At 38.4% G+C, this 22644-nt stretch overlaps 1 protein-coding gene and 1 long non-coding RNA gene across 9 annotated transcripts in view; one reads left to right on the forward strand and one right to left on the reverse strand.

Annotated features, from left to right (window-relative positions):
- Positions 1-22644, reverse strand: part of LOC146403425 (uncharacterized) — a 62154-nt gene that overhangs the window by 10783 nt on the left and 28727 nt on the right. For 2 of the 8 annotated variants that reach the window (XR_014803859.1, XR_014803851.1), the window contains one exon: positions 2057-4440. The exons of 5 other annotated variants lie outside the window; for them this stretch is intronic. This is a non-coding gene — a long non-coding RNA (uncharacterized LOC146403425). Of the gene's footprint in view, positions 1-2056; positions 4441-7598; positions 7747-22644 lie in introns of those variants that run through there. One more of the 8 variants, XR_014803852.1, reaches the window with a different exon arrangement.
- CLEC12A (C-type lectin domain family 12 member A) lies at positions 1832-15529 on the forward strand. The gene is given in 6 exon segments (NM_001301669.1): positions 1832-1947; positions 7958-8056; positions 8336-8503; positions 9854-10005; positions 11558-11664; positions 15331-15529. Coding segments are annotated over 6 exon segments (792 nt in total). The 5' UTR covers positions 1832-1856; the 3' UTR covers positions 15506-15529.

The following is a 22644-nucleotide window of genomic DNA, read 5'->3' on the forward strand; positions in this document are numbered from 1 at the left end:
AAAGATCCACATTTACAAGAGTATGAAATATGGACAATAGCCCATTTCTAGTGAACTTACCTATTAGCTGTCAAAATTTATCAGGGGACTGTCAGGGGACATCCTAGTGGGTCACCTTCATGCCAAACACCTGCTTCACTTTCTCTCTTATGCAACAATAGTCCTACAGTCCCCTGATAAGCAGGTTAATTAGCCCTGTCAGGATTGTGACTCATTTTCTTTTCCTGTTGTGTTCCTGGCATAAGAAGCCCAGGGTAGCAGACATAGCTTAAAACTTAATGAGGAGCTCCCACTGTGGCTCAGTGGGTTAAGGATCTGATAGTGTCTCTTTGAGGATGCAGGTATGATCCCTAGCCTCTCTCAGTGGGTTAAGGATCCGGCGTTGTCACAGCTGTGACATAGGTGGCACACGCAGCTTGGGTCTGGTATTGCTGTGGCTGTGGAGTAGCCCTGCGGCTCCCACTCTGGTTCAACCCCTGGCCCAGGAAATTCCATATACCACAGGTGTCACCATAAAAAGACAACAACAAAAAAAAATTGAATGGGATTCTCACTGCGATGCCTGAAGTGTTTCCACTCTGGAAACCAGGGCTTCTAGATTAGCAGATGTTAAAATGGTAAGGACGTAAGCAAAAATTCCCCTTCTACGAAGGCAACCATGCATTTCAGAAAAGGAAATGATTAGGCCTTTCGGAAAATACTAGACTCGGGCTCTGATCCTATACTAATTCCAGGAGACCCAAACTTCACTGTGGCCCATTCGTCAGGGCCTACGGCGGTCAGGTAACCAGTGGGGTTTTAGCTTAGGTGGGTGTAATGGTAGGCCCAGTGTGTCCCTGAACCCATCCTGCGGTCATTGTCCATTTCCAAAATGCACAGCTGGAATAAATCCACTCAGCAGCTGGCAGCATCCACCCTTAAAGGACATTGGGTCTTGTCCAAAACAAGCATAAGCCATTTGCTCCATGAGCCATTTGATCCACACCAAAAAGTCCTCGAAACTTGGTCATATTTAGTTCTGTTCCAAACAAAATATGCTCATCGACATTTTGGACAGGACCAAATTTCCAGGACTTTTTGGTGTGGATCAAATGGCTTATAGACATTTGGCCAGACCCAGATATCTGCTAACCTCCAGACCTGCAGAGCTATTTCTGGAGCTTTGGGTATACTGCCCATAGCCATCTGTATGCATACTTCCTGGCACAGTTCCTATTCTAAATCCCTTACTATGCTTCTTGTTACTAGAGAATCTAAGTGTTCTCTTGGTCCTCTAGGCACTCCTGTACCTGGATAACAGGGTGACTGCGTGGGACTTATCTCCTCTCTCTGTGCACATGTGATCTTGGCTCAGGCAAACCTCTCTATCAGGACCTGGAGATGTACAGAAAATCTATGCCAGGCCACTGGGGCTGACTAGCAAGGGTTTGAGAATTGTATCCTTTCTCCTCTTTCTCTCCTTAAAAGTGTTTCTCCAAGAAATGCTTGTTATATCTGCAGCACATAGCACTGGTGATTTGCAGCCCTTGGCACAACGCTAATAATACCCAAACACAGTTTTAAAAATTACTTTCTGTAGTTGGTAGACACAGAGAAATGAGAAAAGAAAGAGATAAGAGGAAGAAAGGTGTTCCTTCTTGTAACAGCACTCTGCTCTCTTTAGGGTGGCAGCTTGTTTCCGGATATGTGGGTGATTGGGACTCGATTTAAAAACAGAAGTTTTTAAGTTTAAGCTTTGGTTTATAAACGGAGGTTAAAATCACAACTCTGATCACCATCAAACTGTGTTAGTTCACCCTCGTTTTTCTTTTCTTTTTTTTTTTACAGTTTGTCAAGCTTTCCCTGCATAGTCATCAATGTCTGAAGAAGTCACTTATGCAGATCTAAAATTCCAGGACTCTGGTAAGAAAGAAAATACCCAGGAGTTTGGCAACTTTGGGATAAAAGGTAAGATTTTGAGCTATGGCTGTGTTGTGAGGTGGATAAAATGTGGAAAGTGGCAGAAGTGTAAGGGTAGATGCCTTGCTCCTTGAGTGTTAATGAATTGACAATAACCTTTCAATTTGAATTTTTAATTTAAGCCTCTTATTTTCTACCAAAATTACCAAAAATGACCATACAAAAGGATTTTAAAGGATTTTTTAAAGAAAATAAGCAGTGCATTTAACACACAATCTTTTATATTTTTTTTCAATCTATCACAATCATGATTAGGATAGGATAGTATTTTCATATGACTGGATTATGAATTATTTTTCCCCCATGAAAGGAAGCCATAGAACTAGGAACATGTTGTTCAGGAAAGTCTTGGGTTTGTATGTTTTTTTTTAGAAGAAAATGCTAATTTGTGTGTGTGTGTGTGTGTGTGTGTGTGTGTCTAAGAAAGAGATAGGGAGAGAGAGCCAAAGAAAGAGACAGAGAGAAGGGACCTTTAGAGGATTTTATTTTAGTTTTTACCAAATTAAGCTTTTATTAGAATTTGCTAATAGAATTTTTAGAATTTTTCTTACTTCCTTTGGAGATCTCTTTCCAACTTATTACAATATGGAAGAGGTTAAGTTACCTGAAAAGACACATCAAAGACTAAAGGGAGGAAAGAAATAAATATTGGAAGATACAATAATTCAAATGCACCCTGTACCTGGAAAGTTTGTATTTTTTAAGTCAAATTTAATTATGATATAAATGGACCACTTGTGTTTACTTTCAGTTTATGCTTCAATAAAGTATCCCTAATGTCCCAGAATACCCATACTTAAAATCAGTGTGTATAAATTAAATGGTAGATATAGAGAACACAAAGAGTTAACAGAAGCAGTGATATTAGGAGAAAAGAGTAATAGAAAAATACTCGTGTATTCTTTCATTGGTTTTTTACCTCTAAAAAATGTAGCATTCTTTGACGTTCTACCTTACTGTGAACCGAATTTTCACTGTTTAATCTTGGATCCACTTATCATTATCATTCCCCATTTATCCATTGTCATTCTCATTTATCATGAACATTATAAATCTTGATGAAGGATAACAGCTTAATTCTGTAGCCTTTTCCTTGAATACTGATTTTTTTTTTAAAGGGCAGGATGCTAAGGATGTCACAATACTTTCTGTCTTAATTTTCTTGTTTGTATTTCTCTTTTTATGGTGTGAGAGGAACATACCATAAACGCAATACACCGTAATTGCTCTTTACAAATCCTACCACGTCCCTTCTCTTTTCCTGTCCTACTAATCATTCTCATTCTAAATTTCCACTTCAGAAATTCTTTGACCCTGAAGAAATTTTTCATCCATGTCTTGTTGACTTTCTCAATTTTATCTAATTTTCTGATTATTCAGTCTATAAAGACTATATAATGTAATGTAAACTTTGTATTATATAACGTCTAACCTGACTCTCTTATACATCTCTTCTTTGTGTTTTTTCTAGAAAAATTCCAATTCTTGTTAAATTTAAACATCCACTCACCTGTGCCCCACCTGAGCAGCTGAACATTTTCAGTAAAAAATACACACAAAATTTCAAGCCCAGTTCACTCTCACTTGATGAGCTTTGCTCCTACTTCATTCTACCCCTTTTCTTTCTACCGTCCAAATTTCCATCCTGCCATATCCTCCCTTGTACACTCTGCCTTACTTCTAGATAATATTTACAAAGTTCTTATTTACTCTTATCAAAAGACAGACCGCCTCATCTGGTTCTAAATTGCAATCCAAGTGTCCTTCTCAAAGACACTTTTTCTACAATGTTCCCCCTTCTCTCCTGTGTCATCGTTCGCTCTCCCTCCTCTAGTTGATTATCCCTCTTCGTGCACCAACATACTCTGCTATGTCTATTTTAACAAAATGCACTCCTTACTTGACCACTCACATGCCGCATTTGTTCTTCCATGTCTTTGTTTCCTTTCACAACAGAGCTTTTTGTAAGGTTGTCTTTGGTCACAAACTCTTGGTTCTCCATCTCTCACTCTCTTTTCAATGGACTCTACTGGGCTTCTGCTCTCCTTGTTCCATGGAGACCTAGATTCTTGTCTGGGTCACGGACAACCTCCCTGTTTCATCCCAACAGTCACATCTCTGCTCTTGTACTACTTGACTTCCCTGCAGCATTTGCAGAGTTGAAAAGAGTCCCTCTTCTTCAAACACTTCTCTTTGCCCATTTCAGGGCCATCTCTTCACATTTCCTGCTATCACAATGGCTGCTTCCTCTGTCTTCTCCTTGGACTTTTCCCCTGGGATCAAATTCCATATGACAGAATACTTCAGGGCTCTCTTCTGGATCCACTTTTCTCGTATCACTAAATATACTTTGTCATGTTGCCTCATTCAGTTATTTGGATTCAAATACAATGATTCTGTATGACCTTTCCTTGGACGTCCAGATTGGAAAATACAAGTGCCGGTTTTCATATGGGTTTCTAATTTCATTTCAAATTCAAACTGTCAAAAATAGAAATATTTATTTTTCCTCTAAAACTGTTTCCTGGCCCCAATCATCCTCTTCTCATCAACTACCAATATAAATAAGCACAATCACCAAGTGTCTGCTATGTGCTAACACTGTCGTAATAGTATCACGAATCTCTCTCTCTCTCTTTTTTTTTTTTTTGTGTGTGTGTCTTTTGAGGGCCACCCCAGAGTAGGGTCTAATCGATGCTGTTGCTACAGGCTTATGCCACAGCCACAGCAATGCCAGATCCGAGCCACGTCTGTGACCTACACCACAGCTCGTGGCAATGCCAGATACTTAACCCACTGAGCAAGGCCAGGGATTGAACCAACCTTGTGGCTCCTAGTCAGATTTGTTTCCTCTGCGCCCTGATGGGAACTCCACAAATCTTAAATCACTTAACTTTGATACTTCGTGGCTTGTTTTTTTGTTTATTTATTATTATATTTTTATTTTTAATTTTTTTAAATTTTTTTTTTGTCTTTTTTTTTTGCTATTTCTTGGGCCGCTCCCGCAGCATGTGGAGGTTCCCAGGCTAGGGGTCTAATCGGAGCTGTAGCCACCGGCCTACGCCAGAGCCACAGCAACGCGGGATCCAAGCCGCGTCTGCAACCTACACCACAGCTCACGGCAACGCCGGATCTTTAACCCACAAGCAAGGGCAGGGACCGAACCCGCAACCTCATGGTTCCTAGTCGGATTCGATAACCACTGCGCCACGACGGGAACTCCCTGTTTTTTTGAACCAAGGCAGAAACTAAGACACCGAGAGGCTAAGTAACTTGTCCAAGGTCCCACAGGTGATAAGCAGCAGAACCAGGACACACTAGCCCCAGAGAATATGCTGTGCTAGTTATCATAATGCTGTACTACATATACATGTTTATATACTATTACCTACCAACTTTATCAAGTAGAAGATCCCTCAAAACCTTTTATAAATTTGAATTAGAGATTCTGACTTCAAGATGTATTGTCAATCTATCCATGGGATATCACATTCTCTAATACTAGTAAAATCAAGCTACAATTCTCTCACGCATAGTGTACTGAAATAGGGTTCTTGCTCTTCTCCCTGCTTCCAACACTGTAGCCCTACAGTTTACTCTCCATGTGCAGTAAGAGGGATCTTTCTATTAAAAAAAAAAAACAAAACTCAATTATGTTCCCCTCCTAATTGCATCCTTCTACTGGTTTCCCAAATAACACCAATGCCCTTACTCTGGCTAACAAAGCCTGTACATAATCTGTCTTCTGGAGTTCCCTTAGTGGCTCAGTGGTTAATGAACCCAACTAGGATCCATGACGATGCAGGTTCCATCCCTGGCCTTGCTCAGTGGGTTAAGGATCCGGTATTGCCATGAGCTGTAGTGCACGTTGCGGACGTAGCTGGGATCCTGCGTTGCTGTGGCTGTGGTGTAAGTCAGCTGCTACAGCTCCGATTGGACCCCTAGCCTGGGAACCTCCATATGCTATGGGTGTGGCTCTAAAAAACAAACAAACAAACAAACAAAAAACCCATCTTCTGACTTTTTCTTTGCTCTCTTCTAACATCATTTCTCACCTTGGTCACAATTCTTTAGATACTCTGAATCTTTTACATTTTTCAAATAGGTGAAACCTTTCCCCAAATTAGGGTCTTTGACCCAGATGTTTTTGCTGCCTATAATGTTCTTCATGCTGACCTTGTGTGCTGATTCCCAGTAGCCATAAGATCTGAACTACCTGCTCTCTATCCTACATTCCATTTCAAATCTGTGCATGCCATATAACAATTTGATATATACCTCTGTCTATTTATCTATCACCTACCATCCATTTATTTTCTCTCACAATTAAAATTTATCTCCTAGGGAGTTCCCGTTGTGGCACAGTGGAAACAAATCCGACTAGAAACCATGAGGTTGTGGGTTCAATCCTTGGCCTCGCTCAGTGGGTTAAGGATCTGGCATTGCCATGAGCTGTGGTGTAGGTCGTAGTCTCGGCTCAGAGCTGGCATTGCTGTGGCTTTGGCATAGGCCGGCAGCTGTAGCTCCGATTAGACCCCTAGCCTGGGAACGTCCATGTGCTGCAGGCACGGCCCTCAAAAGGCAAAAAGACAAAAAAATTTAAAAAATAAAATAAAATAAAATTTATCTCCTAGGAAAGCTGGGACCTGTGTGTCTTGCTCATTTCTATATAGTTAGCACCATTGTACAGCCAATATTCCATAGATAATTTTTAATAATTGAATCCTTAAATAAATTAGAAAAAATTTGTAAGAACGATAGCACTTCAACTCTATCCTTAGATTAGATCTTGACTATGTAGTTCTTTCACTTTTAACTATTGTCCCAGGTCTAAAAAAGTTGTTTTGTATGTTCAGTTCTCTCTAGATTTCTTTTTTTTTTCTTTTTTTTTTTTTTTTGTCTTTTGTCTTTTTGTCTTTTTTGTTGTTGTTGTTGTTGCTATTTCTTGGGCTGCTCCCGCGGCATATGGAGGTTCCCAGGCTAGGGGTCCAATCAGAGCTGTAGCCACCGGCCTACGCCAGAGCCACAGCAACGCAGGATCCGAGCCGCGTCTGCAACCTACACCACAGCTCACGGCAACGCCAGATCGTTAACCCACTGAGCAAGGGCAGGGACCGAACCCGCAACCTCATGGTTCCTAGTCGGATTCGTTAACCTCTGCGCCACGACGGGAACTCCCTAGATTTCATAATATTATTGTATCACCAACTGTGACGTGTAGGACATAATCAGAAGGATAGGAAGGTTATGTTATCACCAAATTATATTTTCTTGAAATATCTAGTATTCATACATATGATTTAAAATTTAAAATTTATTTATAATATAAAGTTTAATATTTCTGTTTTTTTTTTTTTTTTTTTTTAAATAGGGAAATGATCTGGTTGGAGTTTCACTGTTCAGCAAAAGAAGTTCGACAAATGTTTTTTTCTAAGTGCATGAAAGAATTCTGAGGAAATAATATAGGTCTAGCCTAAGATCTGGCTGAGAGGAGAACACCCAGAGACACTGTGGAGAGAGCTTATCATATATGTCCCACAGCCAAACTCAGGATTTTCTGGGGAAAACATAAATAACTGAAATTATCTTTTTTTGACACCCCGCAATTGTTGACTCAAGGAAGGAAAATCCATATTGACCTCTCTGTTAGCTGCCTGCCACGGTTTTCCCAATTTTGCGCATACGTCATGTCATATTCAGATTGATTGGTCTTCTCACTTCACTTCTTTCAATCCCACTTCGCCTTGGTTTCGTAGCCTATCAACAGCCTTTCCTTTGAGAACTAGCCTGCATGCAAAACAATTAACAAAAATGTTTTCGACTTCTTCTGGATGTATTCTTCAGAATGTCATTTTAAAATGTCCTTGAGTTTCTAGAAAAATACATTCCATTACCAGGGACATATGAGGAAAGAAATAAAGGCAAAATAAAATGAATGCATGATTTAAATTAGGATGTGTTCCATTTCAAGCATCTTTAATTATTTTGCTTCCCACAGTACCTCCTGCTCCTCCCCACGCGTGGCGTCAAAGAGCCTTGGTTCTAACTCTTCTCTGTGTTCTGCTGCTGATTGGACTGGGAATCTTAGGAGGCATACGTATGTATTACCTGTGTTTTTTATTGACAGAGAAAACACTTAGAGTTGCATGAGTTTTACTCTTTGAATTGAGACCTTGAATGATTATAGGTGAAATACCCACAAAGGAAACATATCACTAGGTACTTAAAGCATGGTGCTTAGTCTCGTTCTCTCATTCCCATGAAATAATGCCTCCTTAGACCTTTAATATTCTTAATACAATTCAGTAAAAAGGAAGGTGATGGTTGTATTGAAGGATTACAATTTTTTAACATCTCTTTTTTTTAAATCATGAAGTCGTGGAAAAGTTGAATAAACTACAAAATTTCAATGAAGAACTTCAGAGAAATGTTTCTCTACAACTAATACATGACATGAACAGTGCCAAGAAGATCGGGAACCTCTCGATCACACTGCAAGAAATAGCCACCAAATTGTGTCATCAGCTATCTATAGAAAAACCAGGTAATCCTACATTTTTCTGAGTTATTTTATTTATTTATTTATTTATTTATTTTTATTTTTTCCCCACTGTACAGCATGGGGATCAAGTTACTCTTACATGTATACATTTCTCCCCCCACCCTTTGTTCTGTTGCAATATGAGTATCTAGACATAGTTCTCAATGCTCCTCTTTCTGAGTTATTTATTAGACAATGAACTAAACCTAGGAGTCACTTGAGAAGCATTTCCTCAATAGTTAGTAGCCTTTCCCTAGGAAACCCTTTTTGGAGGAAAGAATTAAATGTGGTTGACAGAAGACTCACTGATATTTCTGAGTAGGTAGAAGAAAAACAGAATAATAAATTTAGGCTCCCAAATTATTAGAGGATGATAGTTACTTACTAAAACATTATACAATATACATTTCCTCTAATCTGACATTTACCACTGTTGTTTTGGGCTCTGAGGTCAATAGAATATGAGATGGAAAGAATAGATAACCTCTTCATATCCTTCATAAAAGATAACAGTGGAAGATAGGTAGGTCACCTCTTTTTTTTTTTTTTTTTTTTTTTGTCTTTTTGTTATTTCTTTGGGCCGCTCCTGCGGCATGTGGAGGTTCCCAAGCTAGGGGTTGAATCGGAGCTGTGGCCACTGGCCTACGCCAAAGCCACAGCAACGCGGGATCCGAGCTGCGTCTGCAACCTACACCACAGCTCACGGCAACGCCGGATCGTTAACCCACTGAGCAAGGGCAGGGACCGAACCTGCACCCTCAGGGTTCCTAGTCGGATTCGTTAACCACTGCGCCACAGCGGGAACTCCTAGGTCACCTCTTTATAGCTGACTTCACTCCTAAATTTCAGCCAATGTTTGATAAGAGTCAATGGAAAAGAAATCAAGTGTTACCACTGGAATTGGGAAGACCTGGCCTTTTAACATCCCTAAGAGTTTCTGTAGTTAATTAAAACATGTTCTTTGTCCCTTAAGAAGTCTCCCAAATATTCAGTAAGTTAGAGAACTGGAAATGCTCTCCTTGGAAAAGGCAATGTTTCTTGTGACTAGCTTTTATTGCCATGTAGAAATACAAAAAAAAAAAAAAATGACAAGGAGAAGGAGGAGATTAATTGCTATTCTGAGCTCCTGAGGTGGAAAAATACCCTGGAATTGAGTGTTTAATTTCAAATGTGTTCCAGTTCTGTTTTGACATTGTGGTGGTACATGGGAGCCTGGAACACAGTGTTTATTTTCTTCACCTTTGATGTAGAAAGGCAAGTCAATGTGGTTAATTTAACATAGAGAACAATGGGAATAATAAAAGTAATGAAAATTATCCACACGAACCAAATGAAACCATGCTCTTCTTCCAGAGCACAAATGTAAACCTTGTCCAAAGAACTGGATGTGGCATGAGGACAGCTGCTACATAGTAATTAAACTTCCTGAAACTTGGCAAAAGAGTGACATGTTATGTTCTGCCCAAAATGCCAGCTTGTTGAAGATTAAAAACAAAAGTGTGTTGGTAAGATCCCATAAATCTCTGTTTGTGTGGAATGAAGTCACTTTCCCCATCCTAGAACAGAAGAGTGAGGCATGTTGGGGGAGGTTTGTATTAGCCCAGACCTGAGTCTGGCTTATTTTGTTTGGAGTAGGAGGTGAATGGAACTTGGTATACTTATCTCAGGGTACCTCAGCCAGAGTTAATCATATATAACCTTAGCTTTGGACCTCAGCATCGGTGGAATCTTAGAGGCTGATGGGTGGATGGGTACATAAGGGACACCCAAAATCTTTAGGTCTGTGCACTTCTCTAAACTGGAACTTTAGGATCAACTCTCAGACCACGATTTCTGAGCATTTATCTAAAAACGGAAGATCTGGAAATGATTCCTGAGCATTACCAATTCCATAAAATCTGTATAAGAGAAGGTTTGTTCCATAATTTTGTATTTTTTTTTTTTTTACTGAGAGAAAAGAAGCCAACATATACTAGAATAAGAAGATAGTTTGGATAAAATATATATAAAAAAGTAGAATTAAGCTGGGGTGGCAAAAGCAACTGCTATTACATGGAGTTTCTGGGTCCCAGGAAAGTGAGTTCTCTGGAAAATTTATTTATATATTTACTTTGTTTTTTCTAACGTTTAATTGGTTTCTCTATGTTTTACCTATTAATCAGCTTTTCTAGGCTTTCAGATAGTAATCACATATTTATTTTTAAGCAAAAATAAATTTTCCCCAAAGTTTCAGCTTTTCTGCTATAGGGATCCTTGTTCTCCTTCATAGAAAAAGGGAAATAAATCCATAGTTTCTTCCTTATCTTATTATACTAAGACCCATTCGTGGTTATCAACAAATGACTGGAATATGAGAAAAACCATTAAATTGGCTACAAAATTCTGGACGGGTTTTGAATTCTATTCTATAACCACCAATCTGACTTTGCTATTTTTCCTCCTTGGGTTTCTCTTCTCTTGTGTTTTTGGTGATTAACCACCTCTTTTGCCCCCAAACTGAGTATTTTACTGTTCAGTATTTGAATCCTGAAGTTTGTGAACTTCATTGACCCCAAGTGAAGGTCATAATGGAAAATAGGTCCTTTCCCAATGTGACAGTAACTGAGCATAAGTGTTGAAGGAAATCTTACCATAAGGGACACTGTCTTAATTTCTTTTAATGGCATAGAAAAGGTATAGCAGAATATCCACGACATCACCTTAGGATGGTCATTGTGGAGTTCCTGTCATGGTGCAGTGGTTAACGAATCCGTCTAGGAACCATGAGGTTGCAGGTTCGATCCCTGCCCTTGCTCAGTGGGTTAAGGATCCGGCGTTGCCATGAGCTGTGGTGTAGGTCGCAGATGCTCGGATCCTGCACTGCTGTGGCTGTGGTCACTACAGCACCGATTGGACCCCGAGCCTGGGAACCTCCATATGCCGCAGGAGTGGTCCAAGAAATGGCAAAAAGACAAACAAACAAAAAAAAGGATGGTAATTGTTAAGAAACTACATTGTGAGGTACTGTACAGAAATGGGAGACAAATAATTTTAACAAACCATCTCTCTTTCCTGTAGGAATTTATAAAATCTAGGAAAATATATGCATCTTGGCTGGGATTATCTCCCAGAAAAACTCACACAGTCAGCAGGAAACTGGATGAGACAATTATCTCCTCTGACTGGTAAGTCTTTATCCTTGTTGAATTTTTACAGTAGGTTGGAATAAAGTGTTTTCCTCAGGAGAAGTGTAGAGTACAAGTTAAACTAGCTTCAACTGAAATTGCATCCTTAAACAACTCTTTTCCATCAAACTCGTGTAATGTGTTTAATAACGTAAAACGTTGCTGTAAATGACTTCCTGTTACCTTAACTAACAAATATATAGTAGCCGAATAAGTGAGAATTTCTGTAATGCTTTTATCTAAGAGAATTATACAGGCCAAAAAAATTCACTGGCCTTGAACCTGTACTTAAAATTGTGCTAAATGCTGGATTCAAAAAGGAATGAAAGATGGATTCTTCTCTTTGTACTTAACCATTTAATTATGTGTGGAGATTAATTAAACAATTCCACAGATAAAAAGAATGTAATGTGATAAATGCTTCAGTAAGACTACACAGCAAGACCAAAAATAAATTTTGCCTTTAAGATATGTGTTATCCCTGATACCTATGGTCAATTAACCTTTGACAAGGGAGGCAAGAACATAAAATGGGAAAAAGAAAGTCTATTCAGCAAGCATTTCTGGGAAACCTGGACAGCTGCATGCAAAGCAATGAATCTAGAACACACCCTCACACCACACACCAAAATAAACTCAAAATGGCTGAAAGACTTAACTATAAGACAAGACACCATCAAACTCCTAGAAGAAAACATAGGCAAAACACTCTCTGACATCAACATCATGAATATTTTCTCAGGTCAGTCTCCCAAAGCAATAGAAATTAGAGCAAAAATAAACCCATGGGACCTCATCAAACTGAAAAGCTTTTGCACAGCAAAGGAAACTCAAAAGAAAACAAAAAGACAACTTACAGAATGGGAGAAAATAGTTTCAAAAGATGCAACCAACAAGGGCTTAATCTCTAGAATATAAAAGCAACTTATACAACTCAACAGCAAAAAAACCAATCAACCAATGGAAAAATGGGCAAAAGACCTGAATAGATTGTTCTCCAAGGAAGATATACAGATGGCCAGCAAACACATGAAAAAATGCTCAACATTGCTGATTATAAGAGAAATGCAAATCAAAACTACCATGAGATACCACCTCACACCAGTCAGAATGGCCCTCATTAATAAGTCCACAAATAGCAAGTGCTGGAGGGACTGTGGAGAAAAGGGAACCCTCCTGCACTGTTGGTGGGAATGTAAACTGGTACAGCCACTATGGAGAACAGTTTGGAGATACCTTATAAATCTATACATAGAACTTCCATATGACCCCGCAATCCCATTCTTGGGCATATATCTGGACAAAACTCGAACATGCACCCGCATGTTCATTGCAGCACTATTCACAATAGCCAGGCCATGGAAACAACCCAAATGTCCATCGACAGATGATTGGATTCGGAAGAAGTGGTATATATACACAATGGAATACTACTCAGCCATAAAAAAGAATGACGTAATGCCATTTGCAGCAACAGGGATGGAACTAGAGAATCTCATACTGAGTGAAATGAGTCAGAAAGACAAATACCATATGATATCACTTATAACTGGAATCTAATATCCAGCACAAATGAACATCTCCACAGAAAAGAAAATCATGGACTTGGAGAAAAGACTTGTGGCTGCCTGTTGGGAGAGGGAGGGAGTGAGAGGGATCGGGAGCTTGGGGTTATCAGACACCAAATAGATTTACAAGGAGATCCTGCTGAATAGCATTGAGAACTTTGTCTAGATACTCATGTTGCAACAGAACAAAGGGTGGGGAAAAAAAAAAAGATATGTGTTATAACTGACACTTACAATGGTTACTTTTAAAGAAAAACTATAGAGATTGACTAGCAGAGCATTTCTGGTAGAGAAAATGAAATGAACATGGGCATGATATATTGCATATATGGGATAGGTAAACTATCTTGTGCACTATATTAAGAAATGTGGTTATAAATGGATTCATATGTTGTATTTGTTCTGCTTGTCATGGGGTGAGAGGGCAAGGCTTTTAAAAAATAATGCCAAAATTCCATTTGTGTTTTATAATTCCTTAAATTTGGGAAGCACACAGAATTAGATTAAAGAAAGAAAGCAGAGCTTCAGACTGCTAGGTACGGTTACAAGTTTGTAGTGGTCACTTGAGGACACATCAAGCAGGAGTGACCTCAGGACAAGTGTGTTGGGGTGCTGCCCCCCTGGATCTAAAGCCCAAGATTCCTCCATACTCACCTTGGTGCGCAAAGCAGTAAAGAGCTTTGATTGTTTCTGTTTTCTCTCATTTGCTTTTTCCATTAGAGAGACATAGTATGTATAGGAGTATGGGATAGAAAGACAAGACAGCTGCGTCTTTGGCAGAATGCAGTGATAGTCCAGAACAGGGAATAAGATCAGTACGAATGGAGGAGAGAAGAATACAGTCTAAAGATGTAATTTGGCCTGAAGGACTAGAAGTACAGGTAGTGTGAGCATCAGGAGACCGTATAGGTGGAATCTTGTTTCAAAACCTGAAATTTCCATGTGTTTATTTGTAACTATTGTTAACGGAAAGATGATATATAATGGGATAGAAATCATAGTAGATATTTCAAATTATCAAGAAATAATTTCCTTTTTCTTTTTTCTTTTTTTTTTTTTTTTTTTTTTTTTTTTGCTGTTTAAGGCTGCACCCTTGGCATATGGAGATTCCCAGAATAGGGGTCTAATCGGAGCTACAGCTGATGGCCTACACCACAGTCATGGCAACGCCAGATCTGAGCTGAGTCTGCCACCTACACCACAGCTCATGGCAACGCCAGATCCTTAACCCACTGAGCAAGGGCAGGGATCGAACCTGCAACCTCATGGTTCGTATTCGGATTCGCTCCCTCTGCACCATGATGGGAACTCCCTCCTTTTGCTTTTTATTCTTGATGTTATTTGGGGGTTTTGTTTCTGGAAATGAGTTTTGATCAATAATATCTGTGTTATGCCATTTCAAAGAGGAAATTTCACTTTTAAAAATGTAACTGATGAACTTGTTTATTTATTAATGATCATTTATTATTTATTAATGATCATTGATTGTTTATTGACCCAAGTATTGATGCTATGTCTTTTTCCCCATGATAATATATTCAGATGACAAGTTTGAGTTTAATGCACAGTATCTCATCAGTAATCTTGTACTAGAGTCTGGTAATTATCTGAATTACCATAGTAAAATCATAGTAAAATCTGAACTTCATAGTAAAATCTCTAAAAAATGTCCAGAGGAAAATGTTACTTCAAGATTATGTGGAGCTTAAAGTATCATAGATTAGATTAATCTGATTTTGGTGATTATTGAAAACATTTGAGGATGACAGCCTCAAAGACTCACTGCTGGTCCAGTTTTCACAGAGAATTTAATGGAATTGCATTATTCTAAATCACATTTGGTATTGGGGAAAGAAGGTGCTACATCTGGAAGTAAAGAAAAACAAATATTCCAGATATGAGAGAGTAGAAAAGGCAGTGTATGACATGGCATATTTGTCAATAAAAAGATGGATGGTTGATATTCTGAATAATAATTAAACCTTACTTTAGATGATGCAGACCTTAGGAGCATGTTGGAAAAGTTTTTTGGTTGTTTTCTGTGAATATGTTTCAAATGTTTGACTTGCCAACTGTAATTCTTTATTTTCTTTTTCAGGTTTACAAGAAATACAAATGACTTAAATGATAGCATGTATTGTGGATACTTATATAATAACCGTGTTAATTATGCTGACTGCACTGAGACAAAAAGAATTATATGTGAGAAATTGGCTGATCCAATGAAGATTGAGGATATACTAACAAGTGAAGAACCAGCTGGAAGAATGTAGTTAGTGCAATTATTTTGCCTCAGCTATTATCCTTCAATAACAGACAACATTAGGAAGAATACATCTTGTAAACCACACGATGGCATAAAGATGCAGTGAAACCAAATTTCTGTCTCTCTCCTAACAATTTACATTTTCAAACCCTTCTTTCTCCTCATTTGCTGAGTGCCTGGAACCTAAAGTCATACCTAAAGTTGTACCTTATCATCAAGATATAAGCCAGATACTGTTGAATATAAATACAGTACTCTGGGTGAAAATACAGTAAATTGAAGCTTATTTTCCCTACTATTCCAGAAATAACCTATGGAAAAATCAAATAAAATAAATCTTAGAATAAATATACAGAAGGGATATTACATCATGACCAATTGGGGCAATACAGGTTGATTTCCTTTGGGGGAAAAAATAAAAGAAAGATTATATTACTATTTCAGTAGATGTAGAAAAAGCATTAAAAAAAATTCGATACCCAGAGTTCCTTTCATGGCTCAGTGGTTAACGAACCCGACTAGCCTCCATGGAGACACAGGTTTGACCCATGGCCTCACTCAGTGGGTTAAGGATCTGGCATTGCTGTGAGCTGTGGTGTAGATTGCAGACACAGTTTGGATCCTGCATTTCTGTGGCTCTGCTGTAGGCCGGTGGCTACAGCTCCACTTGGACTCCTAGCCTGGGAACCTCCATATGCCACAGGTGCAGCCTGAAAAAGACAAAAAAAAAAAAAAAATACAGACTAATTCTATGTATTTTTGCTATAGCTAGTCAGCAGTTGGACTCTTTGGTTGAGTTCTTAGTTTCAGTCATTGCATTTTTTAGTTTTGGAACTTCTATTTCTTTTATATAGATGCATCATCTCTAGTAGCATTCCCCATCTTGAAACCAATATTGTTGCATATTGCACATGCTAGTAAGCACATCAATTAAAAGTCTATGGTTGGGAGTTCACTTCATGGCTCAATGGTTAATGAACTCGACTAGGATCCATGAAGATGTGGGTTCAATCCCTGGCCTTGCTCAGTGGGTTAAGGATCTGGCATTGCCTTGAGCTGTGGTACAGGTCACAGAAGTGGCTTGGATCCTACATGGCTGTGGTCGTGGCGTAGGCTGGCAGGTATAGCTCCGATTCGACCCCTAGCCTGGGAACTTCCATATGATGTGGGTGCAGCCCTAAAGAAGCAAAAAATAAAAAATAAAAAGTCTATTGTTTTCTGTCATTTGCACCTAAACCCTGACATGCCTCGTTACTCTTCAGTCAATTACTGTGATATAATATGAAAAACTATGGAAGCTATGGATGATGTTCTCTTTCTCTAGAATGGATATAATTCTGTTTTGACAGAAATTTCTAGTAGGGGCAAATCACTCTGCCCCAATCAGGAGTTGAGCTATGTAAGGTTGTGTTTCAGTCATTGTGAAGGATGGCATCTTTCTAATTTTTATTCCAAGAGATACCTCTTCTGAAATATTGACTTCATGGACCTCAACCTCAGGGCTCTGTTTTTATTGTCACTGCAGCAAGATGAGACTCATAAACTCTCAGTATCTTGTAAGGCTCTAAGCCATCATTTTCACTTGGCTTCTTGGCATCAGGCCCTGTAATGATGGCCTTGAAGAGAAACACTTGGAGCCAAACAGCAGCACAGAGTGTCAGACTCACTTCTCTATGGTTTCCCCGCCACCTTTTTTTTTTTTTTTTAATGTCAATTTGTTCCCATAAATTCTGATTATCCTGTTTTGCTGAACTCCAATTTTGTCTCCCCGTGCTCGTGAAATGGTCTCAATTTTTAAAGTGGTTGGTTTCTGCTCGTTTTTTAGGCCCTGACAGAAAATGGAATCAGCAATGTGGAAATGTGAATATCAGAGTCACCATAAAGTGTTTCCTTTAGGTACACAATCTCGATACCCATAAATCCTGGCTGAATTTAGGTGATATTTAATGTCCTCAAATAGCTATTTTAGTATTTTATTCACCTTTTAGAGTTGTTTTTCAATAAAACAGAACCCAAACCACTATAACCTCCTCTTCTGTAGTTGAACTGAAAGACTCTCAGCACTTTGCCAATAATTACATAAATTATTTAGTATGACTCTTACAACTATTATAACACATTTTAAGTAAAATTCAGACCTGACTACTTTACACATGTAATATTCTAAACCAATGACGTGATATATCTTTCCTTTTAAGACTTTTAAATATCTCTCAGTGAACATTTAATGTTCCTCAAAAAATTCTTGCATATTTTAACAGCTTTCAGGGGTATACTCAATATGCAGTAGATTGCACATATTTAAAGTTAACAATTCAGTTAAGTTTTGACATAGGCAAAAACTCATGAAATCATCACCACATTTAAGATAATGAACATATCCAAATCCTCAGAAGTTTGCCATTTCTCTCTACATTAGATTAGACTGCACTTTTCAGAATTTTAAGTAATATAACCATGAAGTATATGTACTTTTTTGTCTGGCTTCTTTACTTCATAAGAATAATTACTTTGAGATTTTGCAAGTGGCTCTTTCAATCAGTTGTCCACTCTATTTGTTGCCAAGTTCTCTCTTATTCTTTGGGCTTGTTTATCTATTCCCTTGCTCATGGCCACTTGGGACATTTCTAGTTACAATAAATAAAGCTGCTTTGGACATTGGCACATGCCTTTATATGGGCAAACCCTTTCAATTGCTTTTGATGAATATTTAGCAGTGCAGTGACTGGTCATATGGCAGGTGTAGAGTTAAGAATTTAAAAACTCACCAAACAGTTTTCCAAATTTTTGTACAATTTTACATCCCTGATGTCAGTGTTCAGGAGTTCTATTGTGCTTCACTACTCATTAGGAAAATGAAAACAAAACCACAATGAGCTATCACCTCACACCTGTCAAAATGGCCATCATCACAAAGATGACAAAGGCTGGCTAGAATGGGGAGAAAAGGGAACACTTGCACTGTTGGTGCTATGGAAAATTGGTATAGCCATTACGGAAAGGAGTATGGAAGACCCTCAAAAAAATTAAAAATAAAACTACCATATGATCCAGTAATTCCACTTCTGGATATTTATCTGGAAGGAATGAAAATACTAACTCAAAAAAACCCATGCACTTTGAGGTTTATTGCAGCATTATTTACAATAGCCTAGACATGGAATGAACCTATGTCACCCAATGGATGAATGGATAAAGCAGTCGTGAAATATACGGAAAATGGAACATGATTTAGTCATGAAAAAGAAGAAAATCCTGCTAATCCCAACAGCATGGATAGAACTTTAAGGAATTAAGCTAAGTGATTAAGTCAGAGAAAGAAACACTGTATGATCTCACTTATAAGTGGAACCTAAGCAACACATTCATAGAAAGAGATCAGATTTTCAGGTACCGAAGTGGGAAATGGGGTGAAGGGGTATGGAATGAGGTGGTTAAAAAGTAAAAACTTCCAGGAGTTCCTGTTGTGGTGACTAGGAACCATGAGGTTGAGGGTTCGATCCCCGGCCTCAATCAGTGGGTTGAAGGATCCAGTGTTGCCGTGAGCTGTGGTGTAGGTAGAAGACACGGCTTGGATCCGGCGTTGCTGTGGCTCTGGTGTAGCCCAGCAGCTGTAACTCCGATTAGATCCCTATCCTGGGAACCTCCATGTGCCACGAGTGTGGCCCTAAAAATACACACACACACAAAAAAATTAAAAACTTCCAGTTATACAATGAGTACTTACTAGGGATCTACTGTACAGCATGATAATTATAGTCTATCATTAAAGAAAGCATTTCCAATACAATACTATGTTTATGTTTAAAAGTTATTCAAATGAGTAATGCGTTTATATTGTTTTTATCAAATGTATATCAATTATTTTAAATGTAAATGTTAACTCTTAGAGACCTAGTTCATATATATAGGAATAAAACAAACATGAAATTCATAATCTATACCTACCCATACTTCACTGCATGAAGTTTAACATGTCAATCTGTGGGGTTTAAATTGAGTGCAGAATCAAGAGTAAAGAAACCAGTTGGGACAAAGTTAGAATGAAGGCAAATTATGAAATTGGGGAGAGCCTTGGTCAATAGCTGTGAATGTACACAGTTGCTATTATTTTCATTTTTTCAAAGTAACAAGTTTAAAACAAAATAAACCAGAACAGCTTATTAGCTGATAAAAAATATCTCCCCTCAAACGATTGTCTTGTTCCTCAATGGCATTTGCTTTTAATTTTTTTTTTTTTTTTTGGTCTTTTGAGGGCCACACCCACAGCACATAGAGGTTCCCAGGCTAGGGGTCTAATCAGAGCCACAGCAACGCAGGATCTGAGCCACGTCTGCAACCCACACCACAGCTCACGCCAACGCCAGATCCTTAACCCACTAAGCAAGGTCAGGGATGGAACCGGCAACCTCATGGTTCCTAGTAGGGTTCGTGAACCACTGCGCCATGACAGGAAGTCTCTACTTTAATTTTTTACGGTGATTATCTTTATGGCTTTAAACAATATTTGTACTACTCTATATAGATTTATAAACTTTAGAAGTTATGTATTGACTATTTTGATAAATGATTCACTTATCACTCTTTCACTTCCTTTCCCTCACTGCCTCATAGAAACCTTTATTTCTTATTTAACAACCACAGGGTATATCTCTAAATTCTCCACATCCTTCTATTTCTCCTGTCCTCCCTCTCTCTCATCTTACGTTCTCTTAACCTCTGCTACTTGATCCTCCACTTTAACATTGCTACTAGACATTTGCTCCATAGCCATAATTATTTCTTCATTTTACCATTGGCTGATTTTAAGAATGAATTTTTAAATGCATTTATTTATTCATCATATTACGATTGCATGCAGAAATTACAAACCTTTGCATCTCTGGTCTGCAACTCAAAGGAAAATATTCTGAGCATAAATTTCAGATGATCACTTACATCTGGAATCTAATATACGGCACAAATGAAACTTTCCACAGAAAAGACAATCATGGACTTGGAGAATAGACTTGTGGTTGCCAAGGGGGAGGGGGAGGGAGTGGGGTGGATTGGGGGCTTGGGGTTAATAGACGCAAACTATTGCTTTTGGAATGGATTAGCAATGAGATTCTGCTGTGTAGCACTGGGAGCTATGTCTAGTCACTTATGATGGAGCATGATAATGTGAGAAAAAAGAATGTATACATGTATGTGTAACTGGATCACCTTGCTGTACAGTGGAAAAAAATAAATAAATAAATTTTGCATGGATAGTATTGTCTCACAAATTGTTCAGTCACGCCATATCTGTGTTTACCTCAGATTTGGTCATAGTTATTCTACAGTTATTTGTTTTTGCCTTTTGATTGTCTAGTTCCCTTTCTTTTTTCTTTCCTTAAATTTTTAACGTTATATCCTCCAGATTTTTAGATTGTCATATTGCACTCTCTGTGACATGTTCTGTTCTCTTATGGTTCGCCTTCCCAGAGCCCCCAGTCATCCTGTTTCATTCTGTACAAGCATTTTGCAAGAAATATGGCAATAACCAGCCTGAAACATCTGTCACTGCTCTTGTGAGGATTGTCTGCTGTTCGTCAAATCCCATATCTGTCAGTTTTGGGGTTGCTGCCTTCTTGTGCAGGCTTGTTATTTTCCTAGCTGGTTCTGTGTTTGCAAATAGGTCAATTTGGATATAACCAGTGGTGAAGGGGTTCTGATTCAGGCTTTCACAATAAAGAATCCTTGGTAGTGAAACACACCTAAAAGTCAACGTGTACTAAGTTCCTGGGACTGGATCAGTGGATCCAAAGGTGAGAACACGAATTAATTCTTATTTTATTCTGATGAGAACAAAATGTTTGACATATTTCCTACCTGGGTTAAATGTAGCAAGGGATTAATTTGAGGTCAAAACTTGTAAATGAGGAACATATTATGATGAAATTGAAAAGAAAGAGGAAATTTAAAAGGAACTGAAATCTTTGAAACTGAAGAGTGAGTAACTTCTGGCTCTTTAATTTCAATAAAAAGAGATAGTACAGTATTACATAAGCATGTTTTTTGTAGAATAATAATCTTGTCATTGCTATTCTCTAGTGGTTCCAAATGACTACTCCACAGAGAGACCGCCCATACGTACGTACCCTATTTGATATCAGCCTCCTCTCTTTTTCTGTCACTCTTTCTTCTGCCCTGCTTTATTTCTATCCATAGGACTTATCACCACCTTATACCATATTGCTTATCCATGAATAAGTGTATAAAATAGAATATAAAACTATATATTTATAAATAAATATATGAAGTATAGAATGTAAATTACCTTGAGGAAAAAAAAAAGTTTCTACCATTTGCTCTAGAATAATGCATTGCATAGAGCAGGTACTCAAGCTGTTGTGTAAAGCAGTGAGGAGATGGATGAAGATGCAAATGTTTCCAAACCCCCAAGTGAAAATATTTATTTTCTTTTTCCAAGTTGAACAGGCAGAATCTACCTATGAAATAAAATACACCGCATTTATATCTATGGAGACAAAGTTTGTCGTGATTGGACTAGGATGGGATGAACATCTATATCTGTGAATAGAAAGCAGGTCCTTTGAAGATTTAGGAGGTATAATACTACTCAGCTTCTCAGAAAGTCGTTTAGAATATTGAATGAGTTTTCCTCTGGGAGTATCCTGAAGGATGTACATTTAGGAAGACAGCAGAAACACCTGTTGCTCCAGCATAAATGCAAGTCAGTGAAAATTCTGGGCTGCAGGGTAAGAGTCTACAAAGACTAAAAGTCTTTCCCTTTTCATTAAGGTTTATACCAGAACGTGGTTTTCGTGTGTGTGTGTTTATATTGTTTCCCAAGACACAAAATATTCCTTAACGTCTACCTTTATAGTGTTTTATTTTACCCCAGACATTGTACACCTTAACACATTTTCTGTTAAGAAGCGAGGTGGAAAACATCAACTTGGCTGCTGATTTCACTATCTGCATAGTCTAGAATTCTAGAATTTCTTTTTTTTTTTTTTCTTTTTAGGGTCACACTTGGGTCATATGGAAATTCCCAGGCGAGGCATTGAATTAGAGCTACAGCTGCTGGTCTACACCACAGCCACAGCAACTTGGTATCCGAGCCGCATCTGTGACCTACACCACAGCTCACAGCAATGC

Source organism: Sus scrofa, chromosome 5, assembly GCF_054392235.1.
Source record: "Sus scrofa isolate SSC_HxYL_T2T_F1_AM1 chromosome 5, Sscrofa_HxYL_maternal_Yorkshire_Landrace_v2.0, whole genome shotgun sequence".
NCBI lineage: Eukaryota > Metazoa > Chordata > Mammalia > Artiodactyla > Suidae > Sus > Sus scrofa.